Source organism: Pan troglodytes, chromosome 19, assembly GCF_028858775.2.
Source record: "Pan troglodytes isolate AG18354 chromosome 19, NHGRI_mPanTro3-v2.0_pri, whole genome shotgun sequence".
Classification (NCBI taxonomy): domain Eukaryota; kingdom Metazoa; phylum Chordata; class Mammalia; order Primates; family Hominidae; genus Pan; species Pan troglodytes.
In genome coordinates this window covers 81,378,144-81,404,151 of record NC_072417.2, presented here as the reverse complement: position 1 = coordinate 81,404,151, position 26,008 = coordinate 81,378,144, and the positions used below count along the sequence as shown (strand labels likewise).

Genomic DNA, 26,008 nt, shown 5'->3' with positions numbered 1-26,008 from the left:
GGAAGTACTGATTTGTTTTGTTTTGTTTTTGAGACGGAGTCTTGCTCTGTCACCCAGGCTGGAGTGCAGTGGTGTGATCTCGGCTCGCTGCAGCCTCTGCCTCCTGGGTTCAAGCAATTCTCCTGCCTCAGCCTCCCGAGTAGCTGCAATTACAGATGTGCGCCACCATGCCCAACTAATATTTTGTATTTTTAGTAGAGACGGGGTTTCACCATGTTGGTCACGCTGGTCTCAAACTCCTGACCTCAAGTGATCCACTCGTCTCGGCCTCCCAAAGTGCTGGGATTACAGGCGTGAACCGCCGCACCCGGCCGGAAGTAGTGTTTGGGCCAAGACTTGGAGCATCAGCTCCTAGAGCCAGAGAGGAGCTGCCACTTGGGCACTGAAACAATGTCCATTAGGCTTTGTTATGGAAACTTCTCCTGATCATTGTTTTGTGTCCATTGAGCTTCCAATTGTAAAAGGATGGAGTGCAGGTCTGGCTTCTTTCTCCCGCAGATCCGTGGAACCCTCTAGTGAGCACATTTGGCTTAGAAAACAAAGCTGCGGTGGGGCCCTGCATGCAGGGCTGGGGCTGTTGTTTTGTGATTTCCCACATCGGCTCTGCGGGTCGGTCGCAGCGTGAGCTTTTACATTTCTGGCTTTCAATAGGCAGGTTGTCAGAGACGTGGCTGGCAAGTGAAGTTTATATCTCAGTGGCGGACAGCAGTTGTTCTTAAAAATACTAATTATAAACTTCAAAACCTCTGTTGGCATGCTGCCTAACTATAAACCAGTTGTTTTACCTTTGGGTTCTCATGGCCCCAACTGGCCTTAAAGGGCATTCTTCTGCACCCTCAAAAGGCGGTGGTTATTTACCTGAAGTCGAGGCTTCCAGGATCCAGAGCACTCTAGGTCAGACACCGTGGGGACAAATGTGACCATTCCACTCTGTCAGGGTTTACCACATCCAGACACTCACTAGGTTCCGTTTCACTAATTTTGGTAAAAGTCTGTAACTACTATAAAATATTATTAGATTCTTAATTGTAATCGCAGTAAGCCTTGCAACCTCTTATAGTTACAGAATTGGGGTAATGTGGATATTAGTATCTAGGAGGTAGTTCCTTGCCAAAGAACCTGTATAAAATAATAGGTACCTTGTGCAGATCATTTATTTGGGGTAAAAAGGAAAAGGGGAGTTGCTTAATTGAAGAACCAGTGAGAAAGTTTGTCCTGAGGCCTGTGTGCCCATTCAGTGCCAGGAAGCTGGGCATGAGCCAGTTGTTTCTTCTCCCTCCTAAGGACCAAATGAGTGAAAGTTGGTTGAAATTGCATCAGGAATTCTTATTTATATGCAAGAAATACTTCCTGCCAGTGACAGTGGTCACCGAACAAGGTCCCTAGAACAGGTGTTAGACCCTTGTGAGTGTCGGGCAGCCCCTGTGTGCAGGGCTGTGTCATAGCAGCCACCAACCTCTCAGTCTGCCCTCCAGCCTGCAGGTAGATGGTGATGAGGGGCAGTGCTCCCACTAAGGCACTGTCTCAGTAGCAGGCAGGCTTCTCCATCTCACCATGTAAGGACCAGAGGCATGCATGCTCCTGGGATGCTCTATTAATATGGCCCATCTCAGTCATGCCTGAATTGGCAGAAATGTTCAGCGAGGGATGCTGGGGAACTTCCTCTCTGTGTCCTTATTCTGAATTGTCATGCCTATTGTAAATCTCTGTGCAGAATTCACATCTTTACTCACATTCCTTAAAATCTTCTAGGACCACAAAAGGCTCTTGGAGTCTCAGCTTGGTTAAAATCGCCTCTCTTGTAGTGACGAACATAGGCTTGCCTGAGTAGTCTGCTGCAGGAGCTCTGTGAGCCGCTGCCTTAAGAACGCGAGTCATCACTAGTGATCTTTTTAGAACACATACTGACACTTCCCTGCGTAGGATCATGCTTGCCTCCTTGGGATTTACTTTTGCTCTGAGAGCAGTGAAAGAAAAGAGACTTGATCATTTCTGGTGCCTTAGAAAGCTGCTACATTCAGGAGGATGAGAAGCTTTTGTTTCAGGAACAAGCCAACCTGTACAAGTCTCTGTATTTTGTGAGACTAGTCCCAATCTTGTGAGCAAGAGTCAGGAAATCAGGCCCAAGGGTATAAACTGACCTTCCCTTTTTTTTTTTTTTTTTTTTTTGAGATGATAGAGTCTCACTCTGTCCCTCAAGCTAGAATGTGTTGGCGTGATCTCCACTCACTGCAACCTCTACCTCCTAGGTTCAAGTGATTCTAGTGCCTCAGCCTCCCAAGTAGCTGGGGTTTCAGGCATGCTACCATGCCCAGCTAAATTTTGTATTTTTAGTAGAGACAGGATTTCACCATGTTGGCCAGGCTGGTCTCAAACTCCTGACCTCAGGTGATCACCCACCTCAGCCTCCTAAAGTGCTGGGATTACAGGTGTGAGCCACTGCGCCCAGCCTAAACTGACTTTTTTTTTTGAGATGGAGTCTTGCTCCATCGCCCAGGCTGGAGTGCAGTGGTGCGATCTCGGCTCACTGCAGCCTCCACCTCCCCGGTTCAAGTGATTCTCCTGCCTCAGCCTCCCGAGTAGCTGGGATTACACGTGAGCGCCACCATGCCCGGCTAATTTTTGTATTTTTTAGTAGCGATGGGGTTTCACCATGTTGGCCAGGCTGGTCTCAAACTCCTGACCTAGTGATCCACCCACCTCAGCCTCCCAAAGTTCTGGGATTACAGGCGTGAGCCACCGCGCCCAGCCTAAACTGACTTTTTAATAGTGATTGAGCAGTCCATGTTTACAAGTAAGATGAGCCTTTTAAAAATATATACATATACATATACATATAAATACATACACACACAGACATTTTTATAGTCAGTATTTTCTAGAACTGTGTCATACTTGTCTACACCTAAATAAGCTGGGTGACCATTCTGTGGCCATGAGCGAGTTCAGACAGAAAAATTCCACAGTGCCCAGCCTCTCCCTGCTCACTCTGCATGGGCACAGACCTGTTGATAATGCACCTGCCTACCAGCCTCTTCCTGAGAAGAGTAAGGCCATTCTGTTTTGATTTTGGTAGATAATCTTGTGCCGTGGAAATCAGAAGGGCAAAACGAAGCAGTCATGATGAGAAGCACACCTCAGAAATCAGGACATCCCCCCTATCAGGTGGTTTTGGAGAAAACAAGGAAGGTGGAAGAATGGAGTGCAATTGTGTGAGCAGAAAGGGGGGCAGGAATCCCGGGTGCTCCACTGCTTAAACCACAGGACCTGGTTAACTCCTCACCAAGCTTCCCGCGACCCTGGTTGCCAATGGGCGCGGGAGACATTGTATACACATCATGCTATTTAAAATATGTTCAAACTATAGTGTAAATGCTAATTAACCATATTGGTATATAACCGGAATTTTATATTAAAAGGGGCCTCCTTTTTAAATATATGCCGTGTAAAAAATGTACTTATAGGAACATCTCTTTGAATTGTATTTCTTGTATATTACATACTTAGAGAGAGACTATTTTAGCCAGGCAAAGTCTTTTTTGGCTGTGACTGGAATAAATCATTTATTACTTGGGAGTCCCATTTTGGACACTAATAATAAAATCATGGCAATGCATTTTTGAGGTTTTTATATATTTTTTTGTTTCCTTGTGGTTATAGGGGACAGGAGGAACTCTTTAACTTCTTTTAAATACAGTCATTTCACCCTTAAAAGGAGAGGAAGGGGATTGGGCCACAGACTTATCCATGGACTCGTCTGCTCTGAGATCTGGAAAACAACGTAACTTTGGTCTAAGTCTGTGCTCCTCAAGCCATTGTTTGATAGAAATGTAGGATTTCAGGATCTACTCGAGCCCTACTGAGACGGAATCCGGATTCTCACAAGATCCCAGGTGATTTGTTTGCATATTAAAGATGGAGACCAGTGAGTACACTGGTTTGTGGAAGGAAAAAAAGAGAAAAGAGAGAGAAGCTCTGCCCTAAATACTAATTAGAATGGATTTACACCAAAATGACCAGAGAAACTGGGAACCAGAGAAACAAGGAAACTAAAATGTACTGAATGTCTGCTCTGTGTCAGGTAACTTGCCAGGCATTTTCATGTATGCCTTTATTTAACCCTCAAAATCAACTTGCAGGTTAGGTTAAACAATTGCCCAAGTTCAAAAGCTGGAGCTGGCACCTGTGCCTGACTCCAAAGCCCGTGTGCTTCCCATTAAGGCACACTCCCTGCCCAGAGCCAGCGTGGCTCAGCTGCTCTCGGGTCGGCGTGGAGGAGGGACAGGATACAGAAGGGATATGCAAGGCTAACTCCAAAACTAAACTCCAAGACTAAACTAAAGCGTGTGTTTGTAAAGAGGGTAAAAATGAAATTTGGAAGCAAACTTGCCTAATTTCCAGATACTCCTCCTCGTGGAATAAAAATTGGTCTGTTATGCGGCTTGACAGCGGCAGGCAATTTGGTAGGGATTACAGCAGGGAGTTACTGAAGGGTCCTGAGTGTAATCTGCGCTGGAGATGTTGTCGTTGGCAATGTCCTGGAGGACGTCTGCAAGAACCTTTCTGACCTCGGGCAGCACAGCCTGGTACTCCGCACCACCTCTTTCTAGGGGCACAGCTTCTGCGGTATCGTCTTCCAGGTTGAAAATCAGAGGAAACTTATGCTGCAGCTCAGGCCCGGTGCTCCCATCACACGCCCTGGCTCCACCTAGAGAGGGAATGACAACAAATGCCTCGCTAACCCTGACAGTTGCCCTGTGTTGTAAAGACGAGAGCTGCGAGTGATTCTACATTAATTCAAACATACCAGATAACCAAATGTTCCAATGATGGCTCTCTCTGTCAAAGAAATATTACCTTGAGAATCTATTTGCTCCTTCCAGTGATGATCCTGTGGTCCAAAATGTTTTGCTTTTTTCATTTCTGTTTTTGTTTTTTGAGGCAGGGTCTGGCTTCGTTGCCCAGGCTGGAATGCAGTAGCGTGATCCTAGCTCACTGCAGCTTCAGCCTTTTTGGGCTCAAGTGATCCTCCCACTTCAGCCTCCCAAGTAGATGGGGCTACAGGCATGCACCACCACGCCCAACTTTGTTTTTTTTTTTTTTTTTCCAGAGACAGGGTCCCGCTATGTTCCTCAAGCTGGTCTCAAACTCCTGGCCTCAAGCAATCCTCCTGTCCCAGCCTCCCAAAATGCTGGGATTATCAGCAGGAACCACTGCAGCCACACTAAAATGATTTGGAAGTTCTCCTTGAACTCGCCTTCAGGGCCAGTAGAACATTCATTCAAGTATCTTTATTGACACAAAATCAGGATATAATTATTTTTTCAAGTTGGAGTCTCGCTCTGTCACCCAGGCTGGAGTGCAATGGCACAATCTTCAGCTCACTGCAACCTCTGCCTCCCAGGTTCAAGCAATTCTCCTGCCTCAGCCTCCTGAGTAGCTGGGATCACAGGCACCTGCCACCACGCCCGGCTAATTTTTGTATTTTTAGTAGAGATGGCGTTTCACCATATTGGCCAGGCTGGTCTCGAACTCCTAACCTCATGATCTGCCCACCTCGGCCTCCCAAAGTGCTGGGATTACAGGCGTGAGCCACCACACCAGCCAGGATATAATTTTTTAAAGTATCTTTAACCTCTGCCCTTTAGGAGTAAATTTGATTTTTTTGAAAATCGATTTCTTGACTACCAATTGGTGAATCAAGTCGAAAGGCAGGTGAGTCATTTCACTTTGGGTTGAAGATGACAGTCTTACGTGGATTCGAATCTGGCTGTGAAAGCCATCCAGAAGAGGAAGGACAAAAATGTTTGGAATGATAGCAGCTTCCTTGGCTCTTTATGATTCCAATGACTTTTTTTTTTTTTTTTTTTTTGGCTTTGCTATAGAAAAAGCAGTTAAGGGTCTGATGGAAATAAATATGACATAATTAAATAAACAAAGGGAATTAAAGCAAAAGATAGCCCTCAAAATTACAAGAGTTCCTAAACACTGACTTTGCTTCTGAGCTTAGCAGCAGCCAAACATTAATGAGATAGAAACTTATCAGTTGCTCAGGAGAAGCAGAGCTTTTTCTGGCACTAAAATCTGAGAGAAATTCTTCCAGTGGCTCCTTCTCCTACAGGGGACCCTGTAGGATGGAATGCTCACTGGCATTCTTATGAAAAATAAAACTGAGATTAGGATGGTTCCACTGACGACTTCTTATCACATCCTTTACTATATGATGAGGGCAGGTGCCAACATGCAACTCAATACAAGGAAGTCTATAGGGGCAAAGCCATACCACCTAAGGATTCAGCCTTCTGGTCCAATCTGGCCAGAAATAAAATTTGAAATATTTAGGAGAATGGGTAGATCTCAAAGCCTTTAGACAACCCTTTTTTATTACTGGTTTTCCACCTGTGGCTGAGAGTCAAGTTGATCAGTAGAGATTAATAGTTGCTGTCTTTGCCTACAGTTTGGAATAGAATTTGATTATTCTTCATTGCCAGTACAGGGCAGTGACATGAGCTTTGACAAACAGTTCATGCTAGGAGTAAAGACTGTGTCCCAGGACTGAGGGATCTGCCTAAGATCAAGGGAAAAATCTGAAAGACTCGTCCTAACAAAGTGTAAAACTAAGGCTTTATAAGTTCAAGGGAACTGACTACTGATTAGCTGCCAGTGAAAACAAAAATCAACACTCTCAGGTAACAGAAATCAGAATTGCTACAATGCATCACCAACAATGTCCAGCTTACAATTTTTAAGGACTACTAAATAGGAGACTCCCAGTTTCTAGTCTGGCACATAAGGAGGTCGGCAGTCATCACTTCATTCTAACAAGTAAAAAGCTGAACAAACTAAAAAATCAACAACTCAGCCGGGTGCGGTGGCTCACGCCTGTAATCCCAGCACTTTGGGAGGTTGAGGCAGGTGGATCATGAGGTCAGGAGTTTGAGACCAGTCTGGCCAACATGGTAAAACCCCGTCTCTACTAAAAATATAAAAAATTAGCTGGGCATGGTGGTGGGCACCTGTAATCCTGGCTACCTGGGAGGCTGAGGCAGGAGAACCACGTGAACCCGGGAGGTTGCAGCGAGCCGAGATCGTGCCACTGCACTCCAGCCCAGGCAACAATGTGAGACTCCATCTCAAAAAAAAAAAAAAAAAAACAAAAATTCAGCAACTCTTATTAGGTCTTTTGGAGAAGTGAAGTCACAGGGCAAACTACTGCCCCCAAAATTAGAGAGACAGACAAGCAAATAGAAACAATCACAACTTAACAGAGCAGAAACCCACAAGCAGAAACCTCTGCAAGAACCAGTGCCAGGAGTAGGGAAGCCCTGAACTGTAATTGACAAATTGCTGGAGGCTCAGTGTGGACAAGTCTGAGAGATGAAAAACTCCAGTGGGGCCCAGTTATCAAGCGCCACCCCCCACCGCAGCACCCCAAACACACACACTTTTGTGAGTTTTACCTCCAGGAGCTCAACCAAGTTCTTACAGTAAATATTGGAGAAAAATCTCTTCATCCTTCCAAAAGGGGTAGGAGAAAAGTAATTTTTAAATATACCAAAACATTCTAGTTTTCTTAACAAGGCCTGCCCTCAGGAGAAACTAATTTACCAGAGCTTAAATTACTTAGGTTTTTCTCACAGCCTAACTGACCTAAGGGTAGGGGGATACCCAGCTGTAGCCACTCTAGCTGTTCCACCTAAGGGGAGGGAAGGGATAGACTAAGAAGCACTTGTGAAGTTCACAGTCCAAGGGCCCACGCTCACCAAAACTACTAAGACTTAATAATAACCTACCCAAATGAGAAGGAACCAGAAAACCAACTCTGGTAATTAATATGACAAAACAAGGCTCTTTGACACTCCCCAAAAAATCACACTAGCTCACCAGCAGTGGATCCAAACCAAGAAAAAAATCCCTGATTAACCTGAAAAAGAATTCAGGAGGTTAGTTATTAAGCTAATTAGGGAGGCACCAGAGAAAGGTGAAGCTCGATGCAAGGAAATCCAAAAATCAATACAAGAAGTGAAGGGAGAAATATTCAAGGAAATAGATAGAATAAAGAAAAAACAATTAAAACATCAGGAAACATTGGATATACTTACAGTAATGCAAAATGCTCTGGAAAGTCTCAGCAATAGAATTGAACAAGTAGAAGAAAGAAATTCAGAGCTTGAAGACAAGGTCTTTGACTTAACCCAATCCAACAAAGACAAAGGAAAAAGAATAAGAAAATATGAACAAAGCCTCCAAGAAGGCTGGGATTATGTTAAACGACCAAATCTAAGAATAATTGGTGTTCCTGAGGAAGAAGAGAAATCTAAAAGTTTGGAAAACATATTTGGGGTAATAATCAAGGAAAACTTCCCTGGCCTTGCTAGAAACCTAGACATCCAAATACAAGAAGCTCAAAGAACACCTGGGAAATTAATTGCAAAAACATTACCAGGTAACCTATAAAGAAAAACATGAGACAAAAATACCAGGTATCCTCTAAAGGAAAACCTATCAGGATTAACAGCAGATACCCTACAAGCTAGAAAGGACTGGGGCCATATCTTCAGCCTCCTCCATCAAAATAACTATCAGCCAAGAATTCTGTATCCAGCAAAAATAAGCATCATATATGAAAGAAGGATACAAACAAATGCTGAGAAAATTCACCACTACCAAGCCACCACTACAAGAACTGCTAAAAGGAGCTCTAAATCTTGAATCAAATCCTGGAAACACATCAAAATGGAACCTCTTTAAAGCATAAAGCTCACAGGACCTATAAAACAAAAATACAATTTGAAAAGCAAAAACAAAAAAACCAAGGCACATGGGCAACAAATAGCATGAGGAATTGGAATGGTACTTCACATCTCAATATTAACACTGAATGTAAATGGTCTAAATGCTCCACTTAAAAAATACAAAACAGCAGAATGGATAAGATCACCAACCAACCATCTGCTGCCTTCAGGAGACTCATCTAACATATAAGGACTCGCATACATTTAAAGTAAAGGGGTAGAAAAAGATATTTCATGCAAATGAACACCAAAAGTAAGCAGGGGTAGCTATCTTATATCAGACAAAACCAACTTTAAAGCAACAGCAGTTAAAAAAGACAGAGACATTATACAATGGTAAAAGGCCGTGTCCAACAGGAAAACATCACAATCCTAAACATATATGCTCTTAACACTGGAGCTCCCAAATTTATAAAATAATTACTAATAACGTAAGAAATGAGATAGACGGCAACACAATAATAGTGGGGGACTTCAATATTCCACTGACAGCACTAGACAGGTCATCAAGAAAGAAAGTCAACAAAGAAACAATGGATTTAAACTATACCTTGTAACAAATGGACTTAACAGATATATACAGAACATTCCAACCAACAACTGCAGAATACACATTCTATTCAGTAGTGCATGGAACTTTCTCCAAGACAGACCATACGATAGTCCACAAAATGAGCCTCAATAAATTTAAGAAAATTGAAATTATATCAAGCACTCTCTCAGACCACAGTGGAATAAAACTGGAAATCCATTCCAAAGGAACCTTCAGAACCATGCAAATACATGGAAATTATATAACCTGCTCCTGAATGATCATTGAGTCAAAAATGAAATCAAGATGGAAATTTAAAAATTCTTCAAACTGAATAATAGTGACACAACCTATCAAAACCTCTGGGATACAGCAAAGGAGGGGCTAAGGGGAAAGTTCATAGCCTTAAATGCCTACATCAAAAAGACTGAAAGAGCACAAACTGACATTCTAAGGTCATACCTCAAGGAACTAGAGAAACAAGAACAAACAAAACCCAGCAGACAAAAGGAAATAACCAAGATCAGAGCAGAACTAAATGAAATTGAAACAAAAAAATAAAAAAGATAAATGAAACACAAAGCTGGTTCTTTGAAAATATGAATAAAATTGATATGCTGTTAGCAAGATTAACCAAGAAAAGAAGAGAGAAAACCCAAATAAACTCAATAAGAAACAAAACAGGAGATATTACAACAGACATCACAAAAATACAAAAGATCATTCAAGGCTACTATGAACACCTTTGCATTTAAACTAAAAAACCTAGAAGAGATGGATAAATTCCTGGAAAAATACAACCCTCCTAGCTTAAATCAGGAAGAATTAGATACCCTGAACAAACCAATAACAAGCAGCGAGATTAAAATGGTAATTTTTAAATTACCAACAACAACAACAACAAAAGTCTAGGACCAGATGGATCCACAGCAGAATTCCACCAGACATTCAAAGAAGAATTGGTACCAACCTTTTTGACACTATTCCACATGACAAAGAGGGAACCCTCCCTAATTCATTCTATGAAGCCAGAATCACCCTAATACCACAACCAGGAAAGGACATAACCAAAAAAGAAAACTACAGACTGATATCCCTAATGAACACAGATGCTAAAATCCTTAACAAAATACTAGTTAACTGAATCCAACAACATATCAAAAAGATAATTCACCATAATCAAGGGGGTTTCATACCAGGGACGCAAGGATAGTTTAACATATACCAATAAATGTGATATGTCAATAAATGTGATACACCACATAAACAGAATTAAAAACAAAAATCACATGGTCATCTCAATAGATGCAGTAAAAGCATTTGACAAAATCCAGCATCACTTTATGATTAAAACTCAGCAAAATCGGCATACAAGGGACATACCTCAATGTAATAAAAGCCATCTATAAGAAACCCACAGCCAGGGGGAGGAGCCAAGATAGCCGAATAGGAACAGCTCCGGTCTACAGCTCCCAGCGTTGAGCGACGCAGAAGACGGGTGATTTCTGCATTTCCATCTGAGGTACCGGGTTCATCTCACTAGGGAGTGCCAGACAGTGGGCGCAGGTCAGTGGGTGCGCGCACCGTGCGCGAGCCGAAGCAGGGCGAGGCATTGCCTCACTCGGGAAGCTCAAGGGGTCAGGGAGTTCCCTTTCCTAGTCAAAGAAAGGGGTGACAGACGGCACCTGGAAAATCGGGTCACTCCCACCCGAATACTGCGCTTTTCCGACAGGCTTAAAAAACGGCGCACCAGGAGATTACATCCCTTACCTGGCTCGGAGGGTCCTACGCCCACGGAGTCTCGCTGATTGCCAGCACAGCAGTCTGAGATCAAACTGCAAGGCGGCAGCGAGGCTGGGGGAGGGGCGCCCGCCATTGCCCAGGCTTGATTAGGTAAACAAAGCAGCCGGGAAGCTCGAACTGGGTGGAGCCCACCACAGCTCAAGGAGGCCTGACTGCCTCTGTAGGCTCCACCTCTGGGGGCAGGGCACAGACAAACAAAAAGACAGCAGTAACCTCTGCAGACTTAAATGTCCCTGTCTGACAGCTTTGAAGAGAGCAGTGGTTCTCCCAGCACGCAGCTGGAGATCTGAGAACCGGCAGACTGCCTCCTCAAGTGGGTCCCTGACCCCCGAGCAGCCTAACTGGGAGGCACCCCCCAGCAGGGGCAGACTGACACCTCACAGGGCCCAGTACTCCAACAGACCTGCAGCTGAGGGTCCTGTCTGTTACAAGGAAAACTAACAAACAGAAAGGACATCCACACCAAAAACCCATCCGTACATCACCATCATCAAAGACCAAACGTAGATAAAACCACAAAGATGGGGAAAAAACAGAGCAGAAAAACTGGAAACTCTAAAAAGCAGAGCGCCTCTCCTCCTCCAAAGGAATGCAGTTCCTCACCAGCAACGGAACAAACCTGGATGCAGAATGACTTTGACGAGCTGAGAGAAGAAGGCTTCAGACGATCAAATTACTCCGAGCTACGGGAGGACATTCAAACCAAAGGCAAAGAAGTTGAAAACTTTGAAAAAAATTTAGAAGAATGTATAACTAGAATAACCAATACAGAGAAGTGCTTAAAGGAGCTGATGGAGCTGAAAACCAAGGCCTGAGAACTACGTGAAGAATGCAGAAGCCTCAGGAGCCGGTGCGATCAACTGGAAGAAAGGGTATCAGCGATGGAAGATGAAATGAATGAAATGAAGCGAGAAGGGAAGTTTAGAGAAAAAAGAATAAAAAGAAATGAGCAAAGCCTCCAAGAAATATGGGACTATGTGAAAAACCAAATCTACATCTGATTGGTGTACCTGAAAGTGACGGGGAGAATGGAACCAAGTTGGAAAACACTCTGCAGGATATTATCCAGGAGAACTTCCCCAATCTAGCAAGGCAGGCCAACATTCAGATTCAGGAAATACAGAGAACGCCACAAAGATATTCCTCAAGAAGAGCAACTCCAAGACACATAATTGTCAGATTCACCAAAGTTGAAATGAAGGAAAAAATGTTAAGGGCAGCCAGAGAGAAAGGTCAGGTTACCCTCAAAGGGAAGCCCATCAGACTAACAGTGGATCTTTCGGCAGAAACTCTACAAGCCAGAAGAGAGTGGGGGCCAATATTCAACATTCTCAAAGAAAAGAATTTTCAACCCAGAATTTCATATCCAGCCAAACTAAGCTTCATAAGTGAAGGAGAAATAAAATACTTTACAGACAAGCAAATGCTGAGAGATTCTGTCACCACCAGGCCTGCCCTAAAAGAGCTCCTGAAGGAAGCGCTAAACATGGAAAGGAACAACCAACCGGTACCAGCCACTGCAAAATCATGCCAAAATGTAAAGGCCATCGAGACTAGGAAGAAACTGCATCAACTAACGAGCAAAATAACCAGCTAACATCATAATGACAGGATCAAATTCACATGTAACAATATTAACTTTAAATGTAAATGGACTAAATGCTCCAATTAAAAGACACAGACTGGCAAATTGGATAAAGAGTCAAGACCCATCAGTGTGCTGTATTCAGGAAACCCATCTCACCTGCAGAGACACACATAGGCTCAAAATAAAAGGATGGAGGAAGATCTACCAAGCAAATGGAAAACAAAAAAAGGCAGGGGTTGCAATCCTAGTCTCTGATAAAACAGACTTTAAACCAACAAAGATCAAAAGAGACAAGACCATTACATAATGGTAAAGGGATCAATTCAACAAGAAGAGCTAACTATCCTAAATATATATGCACCCAATACAGGAGCACCCAGATTCATAAAGCAAGTCCTGAGTGACCTACAAAGAGACTTAGACTCCCACACATTAATAATGGGAGACTTTAACACCCCACTGTCAACATTAGACAGATCAACAAGACAGAAAGTCAACAACGATACCCAGGAATTGAACTCAGCTCTGCACCAAGCGGACCTAACAGACATCTACAGAACTCTCCACCCCAAATCAACAGAATATACATTTTTTTCAGCACCACACCACACCTATTCCAAAATTGACCACATACTTGGAAGTAAAGCTCTCCTCAGCAAATGTAAAAGAACAGAAATTATAACAAACTATCTCTCAGACCACAGTGCAATCAAACTAGAACTCAGGATTAAGAATCTCACTCAAAACCGCTCAACTACATGGAAACTGAACAACCTGCTCCTGAATGACTACTGGGTACATAATGAAATGAAGGCAGAAATAAAGATGTTCTTTGAAACCAACGAGAACAAAGACACAACATACCAGAATCTCTGGGATGCATTCAAAGCAGTGTGTAGAGGGAAATTTATAGCACTAAATGTCCACAAGAGAAAGCAGGAAAGATCTAAAACTGACACCCTAACATCACAATTAAAAGAACCAGAAAAGCAAGAGCAAACACATTCAAAAGCTAGCAGAAGGCAAGAAATAACTAAAATCAGAGCAGAACTGAAGGAAATAGAGACACAAGAAACCCTTCAAAAAATCAGTGAATCCAGGAGCTGGTTTTTTGAAAGGATCAACAAAATTGATAGACCGCTAGCAAGACTAATAAAGAAAAAAAGAGAGAAGGATCAAATAGATGCGATAAAAAATGATAAAGGGGATATCACCACTGATCCCACAGAAATACAAACTACCATCAGAGAATACTACAAACACCTCTATGCAAATAAACTAGAAAATCTAGAAGAAATGGATAAATTCCTCGACACATACACTCTCACAAGACTAAACCAGGAAGAAGTTGAATCTCTGAATAGACCAATAACAGGATCTGAAATTGTGGCAATAATCAATAGCTTACCAACCAAAAAGAGTCCAGGACCAGATGGATTCGCAGCTGAATTCTACCAGAGGTAGAAGGAGGAACTGGTACCATTCCTTCTGAAACTATTCCAATCAATAGAAAAAGAGGGAATCCTCCCTAACTTATTTTATGAGGCCAGCATCATCCTGATACCAAAGCTGGGCAGAGACACAACCAAAAAAGAGAATTTTAGACCAATATCCTTGATGAACATTGATGCAAAAATCCTCAATAAAATACTGGCAAACTGAATCCAGCAGAACATCAAAAAGCTTATCCACCATGATCAAGTGGGCTTCATCCCTGGGATGCAAGGCTGGTTCAATATACGCAAATCAATAAATGTAATCCTGCATATAAACAGAACCAAAGACAAAAACCACATGATTATCTCAATAGATGCAGAAAAGGCCTTTGACAAAATTCAACAACCCTTCATGCTAAAAACTCTCAATAAATTAGGTATTGATGGGACATATTTCAAAATAATAAGAGCTATCTATGACAAACCCACAGCCAATATCATACTGAATGGGCAAAAACTGGAAGCATTCCCTTTGAAAAATGGCACAAGACAGGGATGCCCTCTCTCACCACTCCTATTCAACATAGTGTTGGAAGTTCGGGCCAGGGCAATTAGGCAGGAGAAGGAAATAAAGGGTATTCAATTAGGAAAAGAGGAAGTCAAATTGTCCCTGTTTGCAGATGACATGATTGTATATCTAGAAAACCCCATTGTCTCAGCCCAAAATCTCCTTAAGCTGATAAGCAACTTCAGCAAAGTCTCAGGATACAAAATCAATGTACAAAAATTACAAGCATTCTTATACACCAACAACAGACAAACAGAGAGCCAAATCATGAGTGAACTCCCATTCACAATTGCTTCAAAGAGAATAAAATACCTAGGAATCCAACTTACAAGGGATGTGAAGGACCTCTTCAAGGAGAACTACAAACCACTGCTCAATGAAATAAAAGAGGATACAAACAAATGGAAGAATATTCCATGCTCATGGGTAGGAAGAATCAATATCGTGAAAATGGCCATACTGCCCAAGGTAATTTACAGATTCAATGCCATCCCCATCAAGCTACCAATGACTTTCTTCACAGAATTGGAAAAAACTACTTTAAAGTTCATATGGAACCAAAAAAGAGCCCACATCGCCAAGTCAATCCTCAGCCAAAAGAACAAAGCTGGAGGCATCACGCTACCTGACTTCAAACTATACTACAAGGCTACAGTAACCAAAACAGCATGGTACTGGTACCAAAACAGAGATATAGATCAATGGAACAGAACAGAGCCCTCACAAATAACGCCGCGTATCTACAACTATCTGATCTTTGACAAACCTGAGAAAAACAAGCAATGGGGAAAGGATTCCCTATTTAATAAATGGTGCTGGGAAAACTGGCTAGCCATATGGAGAAAGCTGAAACTGGATCCCTTCCTTACACCTTATACAAAAATCAGTTCAAGATGGATTAAAGACTTAAACGTTAGACCTAAAACCATAAAAACCCTAGAAGAAAACCTAGGCATTACCATTCGGGACATAGGCATGGGCAAGGACTTCATGTCTAAAACACCAAAAGCAATGGCAACCAAAGCCAAAATTGACAAATGGGATCTAATTAAACGAAAGAGCTTCTGCACAGCAAAAGAAACTACCATCAGAGTGAACAGGCAACCTACAAAATGGGAGAAAATTTTCGCAACCTACTCATCTGACAAAGGGCTAATATCCAGAATCTACAATGAACTCAAACAAATTTACAAGAAAAAAACAACCCCATCAAAAAGTGGGTGAAGGACACGAACAGACACTTCTCAAAAGAAGACATTTATGCAGCCAAAAAACACATGAAAAAATGCTCACCATCACTGGCCATCAGAGAAATGCAAATCAAAACCACAGTAAGATACCATCTCACACCAGTTAGAATGGCAATCATTAAAAAGTCAGGAAACAACAGGTGCTGGAGAGGATGTGGAGAAATAGGAACACTTTTACACTGTTGGTGAGACTGTAAACTAGTTCAACCATTGTGGAAGTCAGTGTGGCGATTCCTCAGGGATCTAGAACTAGAAATACCATTTCACCCAGCCATCCCATTACTGCGTATATACCCAAAGGACTATAAATCATGCTGCTTTAAAGACACATGCACACGTATGTTTATTGCGGCATTATTCACAATAGCAAAGACTTGGAACCAACCCAAATGTCCAACAATGATAGACTGGATTAAGAAAATCTGGCACATATACACCATGGAATACTATGCAGCCATAAAAAATGATGAGTTCATGTCCTTTGTAGGGACATGGATGAAATTGGAAATCATCATTCTCAGTAAACTATTGCAAGAACAAAAAACCAAACACCACATCTTCTCACTCATAGGTGGGAATTGAACAATGAGAACACATGGACACAGGAAGGGAAACATCACACTCTGGGGACTGTTATGGGGTGGGGGGAGGGGGGAGGGATAGCATTGGGAGATATACCTAATGCTAGATGACGAGTTAATGGGTGCAGCACACCAGCATGGCACATGTATACATATGTAACTAACCTGCACATTGTGCACATGTACCCTAAAACTCAAAGTATAATAATAATAAAAAAAAGAAATATGTAGAGAGTGTTTAGTTAATGCCAAAGGCTAGTGCACATTTGTTTTGCATAAGGAATAAATAATGCTTAATAAACAGTAATTTGCACCAATAAAAAAAAAAAAGAAACCCACAGCCAACATAATACTGAATGGGGAAAAGCTGATATCATTCCCTCTGAGAACTGAAACAAGAAAAGGATGCCCACTGTCACCACTCCTCTTCAACATACTACTGGAAGTCCTAGCCAGTGCAAGACAAGAGAAAGAAGTAAAGGGCATTCAAATCAGTAAAAGGGCATTCAAATCAGTAAAGAGGAAGTCAAACTGTCACTGTTTGCTGGCAATATGATTGTTTACCTCGAAAACCCTAAAGACTCCTCCAGAAAGCTCCTAGAACTGATAACAGAATTCAGCTAAGTTTCTAGAAACAAGATTAATGTACACAAATCAGTAGCTCTTCTATACACCAACAGCAACCAAGCGGAGAGTCAAATCAAGAAGTCAACCCCTTTTACGATAGCTGCAAAAAAAAAAAAAAAAACAAAACTTAGGAATATACCTAACCAAGGAGGTGAAAGACCTCTGTAAGGAAAACTACAAAACACTGCTGAAAGAAATCATAGATGACACAAACAAATGGAAACACATCTCATGCTCATGGATGGGTAGAATCAATATTGTGAAAATGACCATACTGCTAAAAACAATCTACAAATCCAACACAATCCCCATCAAAATACCACCATCATTCTTCACAGAATTAGAAAAATTCATACGAAAACAAAAAAGAGCTTGCATAGCCAAAGCAAGACTAAGCAAAAAGAACAAATCTGGAGGCATCACACTACCTGATTTCAAACTATACTATAAAGCCATAATCACCAAAACAGCATAGTACTGGTAAAAAAAAATAGGCACATAGACCAATGGAACAGAATAGAGAACCCAGAAATAAACCCAAATAATTACAGCCAGCTGATCTTCGACAAAGCCAACACAAACATAAAGTGGGGAAAGGACACCCTTTTCAACAAATGGTGCTGGGATAATTGGCTAGCCACATGTAGGAGAATGAAACTGGATCCTCATCTCTCACCTTATACAAAAATCAACTCAAGATGGATTAAGAACTTAAATCTAAGACCTGAAACTATAAAAATTCTAGAAGATAACATTGGAAAAACCCTTCTAGACATTGGCTTAGGCAAGGATTTCATGAACAAGAACCCAAAAGCAAATGCAATAAGAACAAATATAAATAGCTAGGACATAATTAAACTAAAGATCTTTTGCACAGCAAAAGGAACAGTCAGCAGAGTAAACAGCCCACACAGTGGGAGAAAATCTTCACAATCTATACATCTGACAAAGGACTAATATCCAGAACCTACAATGAACTGAAACAAATCAGCAAGAAAAAAACAATACCATCAAAAAGTGAGCTAAGCACATGAATAGACAAGCCTCAAAAGTATACAAATGGCCAACAAACATGAAAAAATGCTTAATGTCACTAATGATCAGAGAAATGCAAATCAAAACCACAATATGATACCACCTCATTCCTGCAAGAATAGCCATAATCAAAAAATCAAAAAACAGTAGATGTTGGCATGGATGCGGTGAACAGGGAACACTTCTACACTGCTGGTGGGAATGTAAACTAGTATAGCCGCTATGGAAAACAGATTCCTTAAAGAACTAAAAGCTGAACTACCATTTGATCCAGCAATCCCACTACTGGGTATCTACCCAGAGGAAAAGAAGTCATTGTACGAAAAAGATACTTGCACACACATATTTATAGCAGCACAATTTGCAATTGCAAAAATGTGGAACCAGCCCAAATGTCCATCAATCAATGAGTGGATAAAGAAACTGTGATATATATATAATGGAATACTGCTCAGCCATAAAAAGGAATGAATCGACAGCATTTGCAGCAACCTGGGTGAGACTGGAGGCTATTATTCTAAGTGAAGTAACTCAGAAATGAAAAACCAAACATCGTATGTTCTCACTGATACGTGGGAGCTAAGTTATGAGGAGGACATAAAAGCATAAGAATGACACAGTGGACTTTGGGGACTTGGGGGTAAAGTGGGAGGGGCCAAGGGATGAAAGACTACAAATAGGGTGCAGTGTATACTGCTTGGGTGATGGGTGCACCAAAATTTCACAAATCACCGCTAAAGAACTTACTCATGTAACCAAACACCACGTGTATCCCAATAACCCATGGAAAAATAAAAAATAAATAAAGTGAAATGGTAGGAAAAGATTTTCCACACAAATAGTAACCAAAAGATAGCAAGAGTGGTTGTACTAATATCATACAAAATAGACTTTAAATTTTAAAAAGGGTTATAAGAGACAAAGAGAAGGACATAATATATTAATAAAAGTTTCAATGCCATTTTTGCCATTTCTGTTCCACATAGTACTGGACATTCCAGCCAGAGCAATTCGGCAAGAAAAAGAAATAAAAAGCATCCAAATTGGAATGGAGGAAGTAAAATGACCTCCTTCAGATATGATATAATCTTATATGTAGAAAACCTAAATATTCCACGTAAAAACAGAACTAATAAAGGAATTCAGCAAAATGGCAGGATTGAAATTCAGAACACAAAGCCAGTTATATTTCTATACACTAACAGTGAACAATCTGAAAACGAAATTGTGAAAACAACTTCATTCACAATGGCATCAAAAAGAGTAAAATAGGAATTAACACAAAAAAGTGAAAGACTTGCATAATGAAAACCATAAAATATAGCTGAAAGACATTAAAGAAGACATAAACAAATGGTTACATCCCATGTTCATGGATTGGAAGACTTAATATTGTTAAAATGTCAATACTACCCCAAGTGGTCTACAGGTTCAGTATAATCCTTATCAAAATCCTGATGATGTTTTTTGCAGAAATAGAAAAAGCCATCCTAAAATTCACATGGAATCTCAGAGGACCCAGAATAGTCAAAACAGTCTAAAAAAAAAAAAAAAAAAGCCCAAAGCTGGAGGACTCACACTCCTGATTTCAAAACTGCAACAAGTCTACAGTAATTAAAACAGTGTGGTACTGGCATAAACATAGACATATAACTAATGAAATAGAATAGACAGTGGAAATTATCCCTCACATGTATGATCAAATGATTTTTAACAAGGGTGCCAAGACCATTCAATGGGGAAAGGACAGTGTTTTCAATAAATGGTGCTGGGAAAACTGGATGTCAACATGTAAAACAATGAAGTTGGACCCTTACTTATGCCACATACAAAAATTAACTGGAAATGGATCAGAGATCTAAATATAAGACCTAAAATACTAACACTCTTTTTAAAAATATGACAAAATCTTCACGACAATGAATTTGGCAAATCATTTCACAGATGAATTCAATCAAACATGAAAGAAATAATACTGATCTTCCACAAACCCTTTCAGAAAATAGAGAAGGGAATATTTCTCAACTCATTTTATAAGGCCAGCAAAATTCTGATACCAAACCTTGACACAGACAAGAAAGGAAAATTATAGACAAAATCTTAGCAAATCAAAATCAGCAAGATATAAAAAGTATGATACATCATTACTAAATGGGATTTATTGAGGAATGTAAAGTTGGCTTAACACTTGAAAATCAATCAATGGAAAAAGAAAAAGAATCAATGGAATTCACACCATTAAAAGGGTACATACACAGGTATCTACATTTATAAAACCTCACCAAATTATACATTATAGATCTGGGCCTTTCACTTTGTGTACAGCTTGCCTTAACTGGACAAATAGGAACACTTTTACACGGTTGGTGGGACTGTAAACTAGTTCAACCATTGAGGAAGACAGTGTGGCGATTCCTCAAGGATCTCGAACTAGAAATACCATTTGACCCAGCCATCCCATTACTGGGTATACACCCAAAGGATTATAAATCATGCTGCTATAAAGACACATGCACACGTATGTTTATTGCGGCACTATTCACAATAGCAAAGACTTGGACCCAACCCGAATGTCCATCAATGATAGACTGGATTAAGAAAATGGGGCACATAGACACCATGGAATACTATGCAGCCATAAAAAAGGATGAGTTCACGTCCTTGGTAGGGACATGGATGAAGCTGGAAACCATCATTCTCAGCAAACTATCGTAAGAACCAAAAACCAAACACCACATGTTCTCACTCATAGGTGGGAATTGAACAATGAGAACACCTGGACACAGGAAGGGGAACATCACACACCGGGGCCTGTCGTGGGGTGGGGGGAGCGGGGAGGGAAAGCATTAGGAGATATAACCAATGTAAATGACGAGTTAATGGGTGCAGCACACCAACATGGCACATGTATACATAGGTAACAAACCTGCACGTTGTGCACATGTACCCTAGAACTTAAAGTATAATAATAAAAAAAAGAAAAACAACAAGGTACACCTCAATTCTAGGCCACATACCAAAACAGACTGGTTGTCTTTTCAAGACCACTCCCAGTGCGTGACCATAACATCAAATCCTCATCATAGACGAACACATCTTTCTCTAATCTAATGTAGTAGATGTCAATTCATCTAGCTTATCCAAAAGCAGTTGTAAGTAACTGGAATGTAAATATTAGAAGCAAGAGGAAGAGGGAATCAGAACATGCCCCTGTTTCATCCTATTCCCAGTTTTCACTGATGGATTAAAAGTTCAGTGCTCCCTACCCAGACTCTCTTGGGAGTTTGGTGACTCCTTAGAAGAGCAGACCTCCCCTGGGTGTTATAGTTCCTATCTGATTGTGATCATTTAAATAGCCCTATTACTTCATAGTAACGTGTCTGATTCCAACATTGTGGTGCCAAGGGCTTTCTGGCAGGACTTTTACTTGTGAAATTAACTCAGCCTGGAGGTCCCATACCTCTTAGATAATGTAATATAAGGACTCTAATCTAGAAACTTTTCAACCGAAAACAACAAATATCTGACTGTTTTGAGTTTTAGGTTTTAGAGAATCAAAGATTTTTGTGACATTTTTAATACCCCTCAAGTCATGTTTTGTTTTTATGCCACATTTTCTTCAGGATCACTTATTTACACTCAGGGAAAATAATTTTTTTATCATATAATTTGAAAAGCTCCAACATTAAATAACTGAATCAAGTTGGAATCTGCATTAGGTCACAGGTTTTCCTTTTTTATTTTTTGTTTTTCATTTATTTAAAAAAAAATTGTAGCGTTCCTACTAAGTGTGCTAAGCACTTCGAGACAACAAAGATTAAAGTGCTGAAAGAGTTCTGAATTTAGAAAGCTTAAAACCAGTACAGGATCAGGCTGGGCAAGGTGGCTCACGCCTGTAATCCCAGCACTTTGGGAGGCCGAGGTGGGTGGATCACGAGGTCAGGCGATCGAGACCATCCTGGCTAACACGGTGAAACCCTGTCTCTACTAAAAATACAAAAAAATTAGGCGGGCGTGGTGGCGAGCGCCTGTAGTCCCAGCTACTTGGGAGGCTGAGGCAGGAGAATGGCGTGAACCCGGGAGGCAGAGCTTGCAGTGAGCCGAGATCACGCCACTGCACTCCAGCCTGGGCGACAGAGCGAGACTCCATCTCAAAAAACAAAAACAAAAAACTAGTACAGGATTGGGAGGCTGAAAGGCGGGCGGATCACGAGGTCAGGAGTTCAAGACCAGCCTGACCAATATGACGAAATACAGTCTCTACTAAAAATTAAAAAATTAGCCGGGAATGGTGGTGCACACCTGTAGTCCCAGCTACTCAGAAGGCTGAGGCAGGAGAATTGCTTGAACCCAAGAGGCGGAGGTTGCAGTGAGCCAAGATGGCGCCACTGCACTCCATCCTGGGTGACAGAGCGAGACTCTGTCTCAAAACAAACAAACAAACAACAACAACAAACAACAAAAAAAACTAGTACAGGAAATAAGACGTGTACCTAAATGACGGGCATGCATGGCAGAAAGTGAGAGATAACAGAGTTCTCCAGAATTCCTACCCAGCTGGGAAGATAAGAGAGTTTTATGAAAGTGGCATTTGACTTGGGCCATAAAAGCTTAAAAGGATTTTAATATGGAGACCAAGGAAGAGGAGACTTGTTCTTGGAAAACTAAGGGTGGAAAGACAGTAGGACTCGGGATTGAGAGTCTGAATTCAATTGGCAGCAAGAAGCCATTGGAAGACCCTGAGGACCATCCTGATCCAGTATGACATTTCTAAAGTATACATCTAAGAGATAGATAGTCACAGTGAACCAAGAAGCAGAGAGACTTCTGTCGGTTTGCTAACTAGTCCTCTAAAATCTATTTTCTGAAACGGTCTATTGTCAAGTAAATTATACTTTAAAATATCTCTAGGCTTCCATTTAATGTTCATCCAAACTGGCATTTAAAGCATGACAATAGGAAATGCTCTCTATGTGAAAAGGAGCTGAATAAACGTGCTGAGAGCTCCCAGCTCACTAGAAATTCAGGTGAACGGCACAAAGACCTTATTTGCATATGGGGGATCCAGAGAGCCTGTGCAGGGACCCTGAGTTTGGAGGAGACGCTTGTCAAGAGGTGCTGAGAACCCCCCACAAAGGAGGGACTCACACTCATTCCCAGAGGCCTGGGTGAGAGTCCATGGGGTCCCCGTGCAGCTGTGACTGTGGGAGGCAGGGCTAAGTGGCCCCTCACTCACCGGTAATGTAGAAGGCCTTGTAACGCTCCAGGCGGACAGTCTGCAGGGCTCCAAACTCTCCAGCTGCCCCGCTGTTGGGGTGGAACAGCACCTGAGAAAGGGTGGCAGAGCTTACTAATAGAAAAATTGGCAGAACTCGGTGACTCATGCCTGTAATCCCAATACCTTGGGAGGTCGAGGCAGGAGGATCACTTGAGCCCAGGAGTTTGAAACCAGCCTGGGCAACACAGCAAGATCCCTCCCTACAAAAAAATACAAAAGTTAACCAGGCATGGTGGTGCACACCTGTGGTCCTAGCTACTTGGAAGCTGAGGTGAGAGGATTGTTTGAGCCTGGGAGGTCAATGCTGCAGTGAGCTATGATCATACCATTGCACTCCAGCCTGGGTGATAGAGCAAGATCCTGTCTCGAAACAGCAAAAGAAAATAAAACATGCTAGATGATGCTAGATGCTCCCTGGAAAATATTACTGTCTTTTTCAGGGTCTGGTCTCCCTATCCCTGTGCCCAAACACACACTGACAGATACAAGCCTGGAGTCCACACCAGTCAACTCTAGGGAGCCTGTGAAGTTGTTATTTTGCTGGTTAATTGATGGGAGTGGGTTACAACTCTGGAAGAGTAGGCAAAAGGTCTCACTAGGTAGGTCAGATTTCTAGGCCTGAAACCTGCTATGTAATTTGCAAAGTCCACAACAAAATGCAAATCAGGGATACCTTGTTCACAAACTTAAAATTTCATGATGACCACGGCAGAGCTTTAAACCAAGCACAGGGTCCCTCCAAGTGCAGGGCTCTGTGTGTGGGGGGCACCGGTCACAGGCCCACAAGGCCACCCTGCCTGAGTTCCAACCCCTCAGGGTCAGGATGGGCCCTGGGGACTTACTTGTTTTACAAGTATTTCCAAGGGTTCTGATGCAGGTGACCCTCAGCTCTCTTTGAAGAAAGGCTTCTTCAGCATCAAGTCAATGTTCCAACTCTCCCTTGAGCAAGGATGGTACAAAAGAAGGCATCCTTGATTTCCGCAGAATCGGGCACAGCCCAGACTCTGGTCACAGACGCCCACAGCTGTGACTCAGTCCGACTATATTTGGACTGAGGAAATCTTTCCTCATCAGGTCACAAATAAAAGAATTACCGTACAGAATGGAAACACCTAAATCAGGGTTCTCGAGGGAAGGATGTGAAAGAAAACAAAAGGCCAGTGTCCTTGGTAGGTTGGTGGGTCTGGGCTAAAAGCATGAGACTGCCTTGGTATGAATCACAACCGTATATAGGGCTGGAAAGGCACTTACATGATTCAAAGTTTCCACGAGACTTAAGAAAAAAATGAGAAACATCTGTTGGAGCAGTAAACAGCTGTCCCCCCGAGTTTCACAGCTCTGAGAGGATGCCGCCAAGGTGGGGCTCCTCCCCACACCTGCGGCTTCCAGGTTCTCGTGACAATCCCTGCACAAACCCAGGGCGCGCATGATGATAGCAGGTTCCTTCCAAACAGGAAAAGAAGTCGTAACTGAAAACCCTCACTTCTTCCATCCCTGCAGAAAGCCAAGCCTCTTCACCACAGGAGACTGTTTTGTTTCCTTCTTGAGACAGCAGGAAGTGGGAGACTTGGAAAATCTATTGTCAACTGACATACGATGCACGCAGACATGCAGAAGATGGGAGTGAAGTTGCTGCTTCGGATCAGTCACAGTACTTGTGTCTCAGTCACAGAAATTCCATGAGGGTGGGCTGCTATATTCCCACTATTTATGTGGCGTTACCAGAGGCAACTTCCAAAATCCACGAGGAAGCAAAACTGTGGGATGGCTCATTCTCAGAAACATAGATGGACTTTGGAGAACTTGTCTATGCATTTTTTTTGTTTGTTTGAGCAAACCCATTATGGCTTTCTTGTTTATATCAACATAGGAAGGAAGCTGTCAAAAGTACACATGAATCACAGCTCTCCAGATGCCTGGTTCAAATTTCAAAGATGACTTTATCTTCTGCAAACTTGTTTTGCCTTCCTGGTGGGCTTTCTTGCTCTATTTTATCTTGTTTTGTTTTTTAAGCACGAGAGCATTCCTTTACCTTAAGTCCTACAGGGTGCTGATATAGCATCCCCTGAAGGTGGGCTTCTTCTCCATTCAGGTGGGGATGCACAGCTACAGCCTCCAAAGGGGGTGGATGGGGGTGGTCAGTTTGCCAGCCACTCCAGATGACATCTCTCGCCACTAGGGGCCTCCCTAAGAGAAGTGATCAGCGTTCTTTCTGGACATTAAAACTCAGCTTGTTTCCTCAATGTATGGCCTCCAGGGGCGTGTCAAGCATTTGATGACCCACAGCAGCCCCAGACTGTGTTAGGCTAGGCAGATGCAGAGCTGTTAGGGGAAACGTTCCTTCGTTGACAATTTCTGGACCTGATCATGACAACCTGGGGCTAAGATACGACCTGACCAGTGATGATGTTACCACCTTCAGCTTCCATCTGGGAGCCAGGAAAGCACAAAGTGGGACCTTTGGTTCTAGGCTGTGCAGCCCTCCCCTTCCCAGCCCTCATCTCTCTCCTGGTGC

General features: G+C 42.1%; 2 protein-coding genes and 1 non-coding gene across 10 annotated transcripts in view; 2 read left to right on the top strand and 1 right to left on the bottom strand.

Annotated features, from left to right (window-relative positions):
* Window positions 1-3,616, top strand: part of WIPI1 (WD repeat domain, phosphoinositide interacting 1) — a 36,761-nt gene extending 33,145 nt beyond the window's left edge. For 2 of the 3 annotated variants that reach the window (XM_001165276.6, XM_003953171.5), the window contains one exon: window positions 3,077-3,616. In XM_001165276.6, the coding sequence (XP_001165276.1) occupies window positions 3,077-3,124 (48 nt within the window). In that variant the 3' untranslated portion in view covers window positions 3,125-3,616. Of the gene's footprint in view, window positions 1-291 lie in introns of all 3 variants that reach the window. The other variant, XR_010153073.1, reaches the window with a different exon arrangement.
* The window catches only part of ARSG (arylsulfatase G), a 187,640-nt gene that overhangs the window by 20,069 nt on the left and 141,563 nt on the right, over window positions 1-26,008 (bottom strand). For 3 of the 6 annotated variants that reach the window (XM_511646.9, XM_003953170.5, XM_063799226.1), the window contains 2 exons: window positions 23,452-23,542; window positions 4,083-4,708 (listed from right to left, as the gene is read on the bottom strand). In XM_511646.9, the coding sequence (XP_511646.4) occupies window positions 4,434-4,708; window positions 23,452-23,542 (366 nt within the window). In that variant the 3' untranslated portion in view covers window positions 4,083-4,433. Of the gene's footprint in view, window positions 1-4,082; window positions 4,709-23,451; window positions 23,543-26,008 lie in introns of those variants that run through there. The other 3 variants (XM_024350567.3, XM_054670626.2, XM_024350568.2) reach the window with 1 other exon arrangement.
* Window positions 359-455, top strand: MIR635 (microRNA mir-635). The gene has a single exon (NR_035959.1). It is a non-coding gene; the product is annotated as a microRNA mir-635 (primary transcript).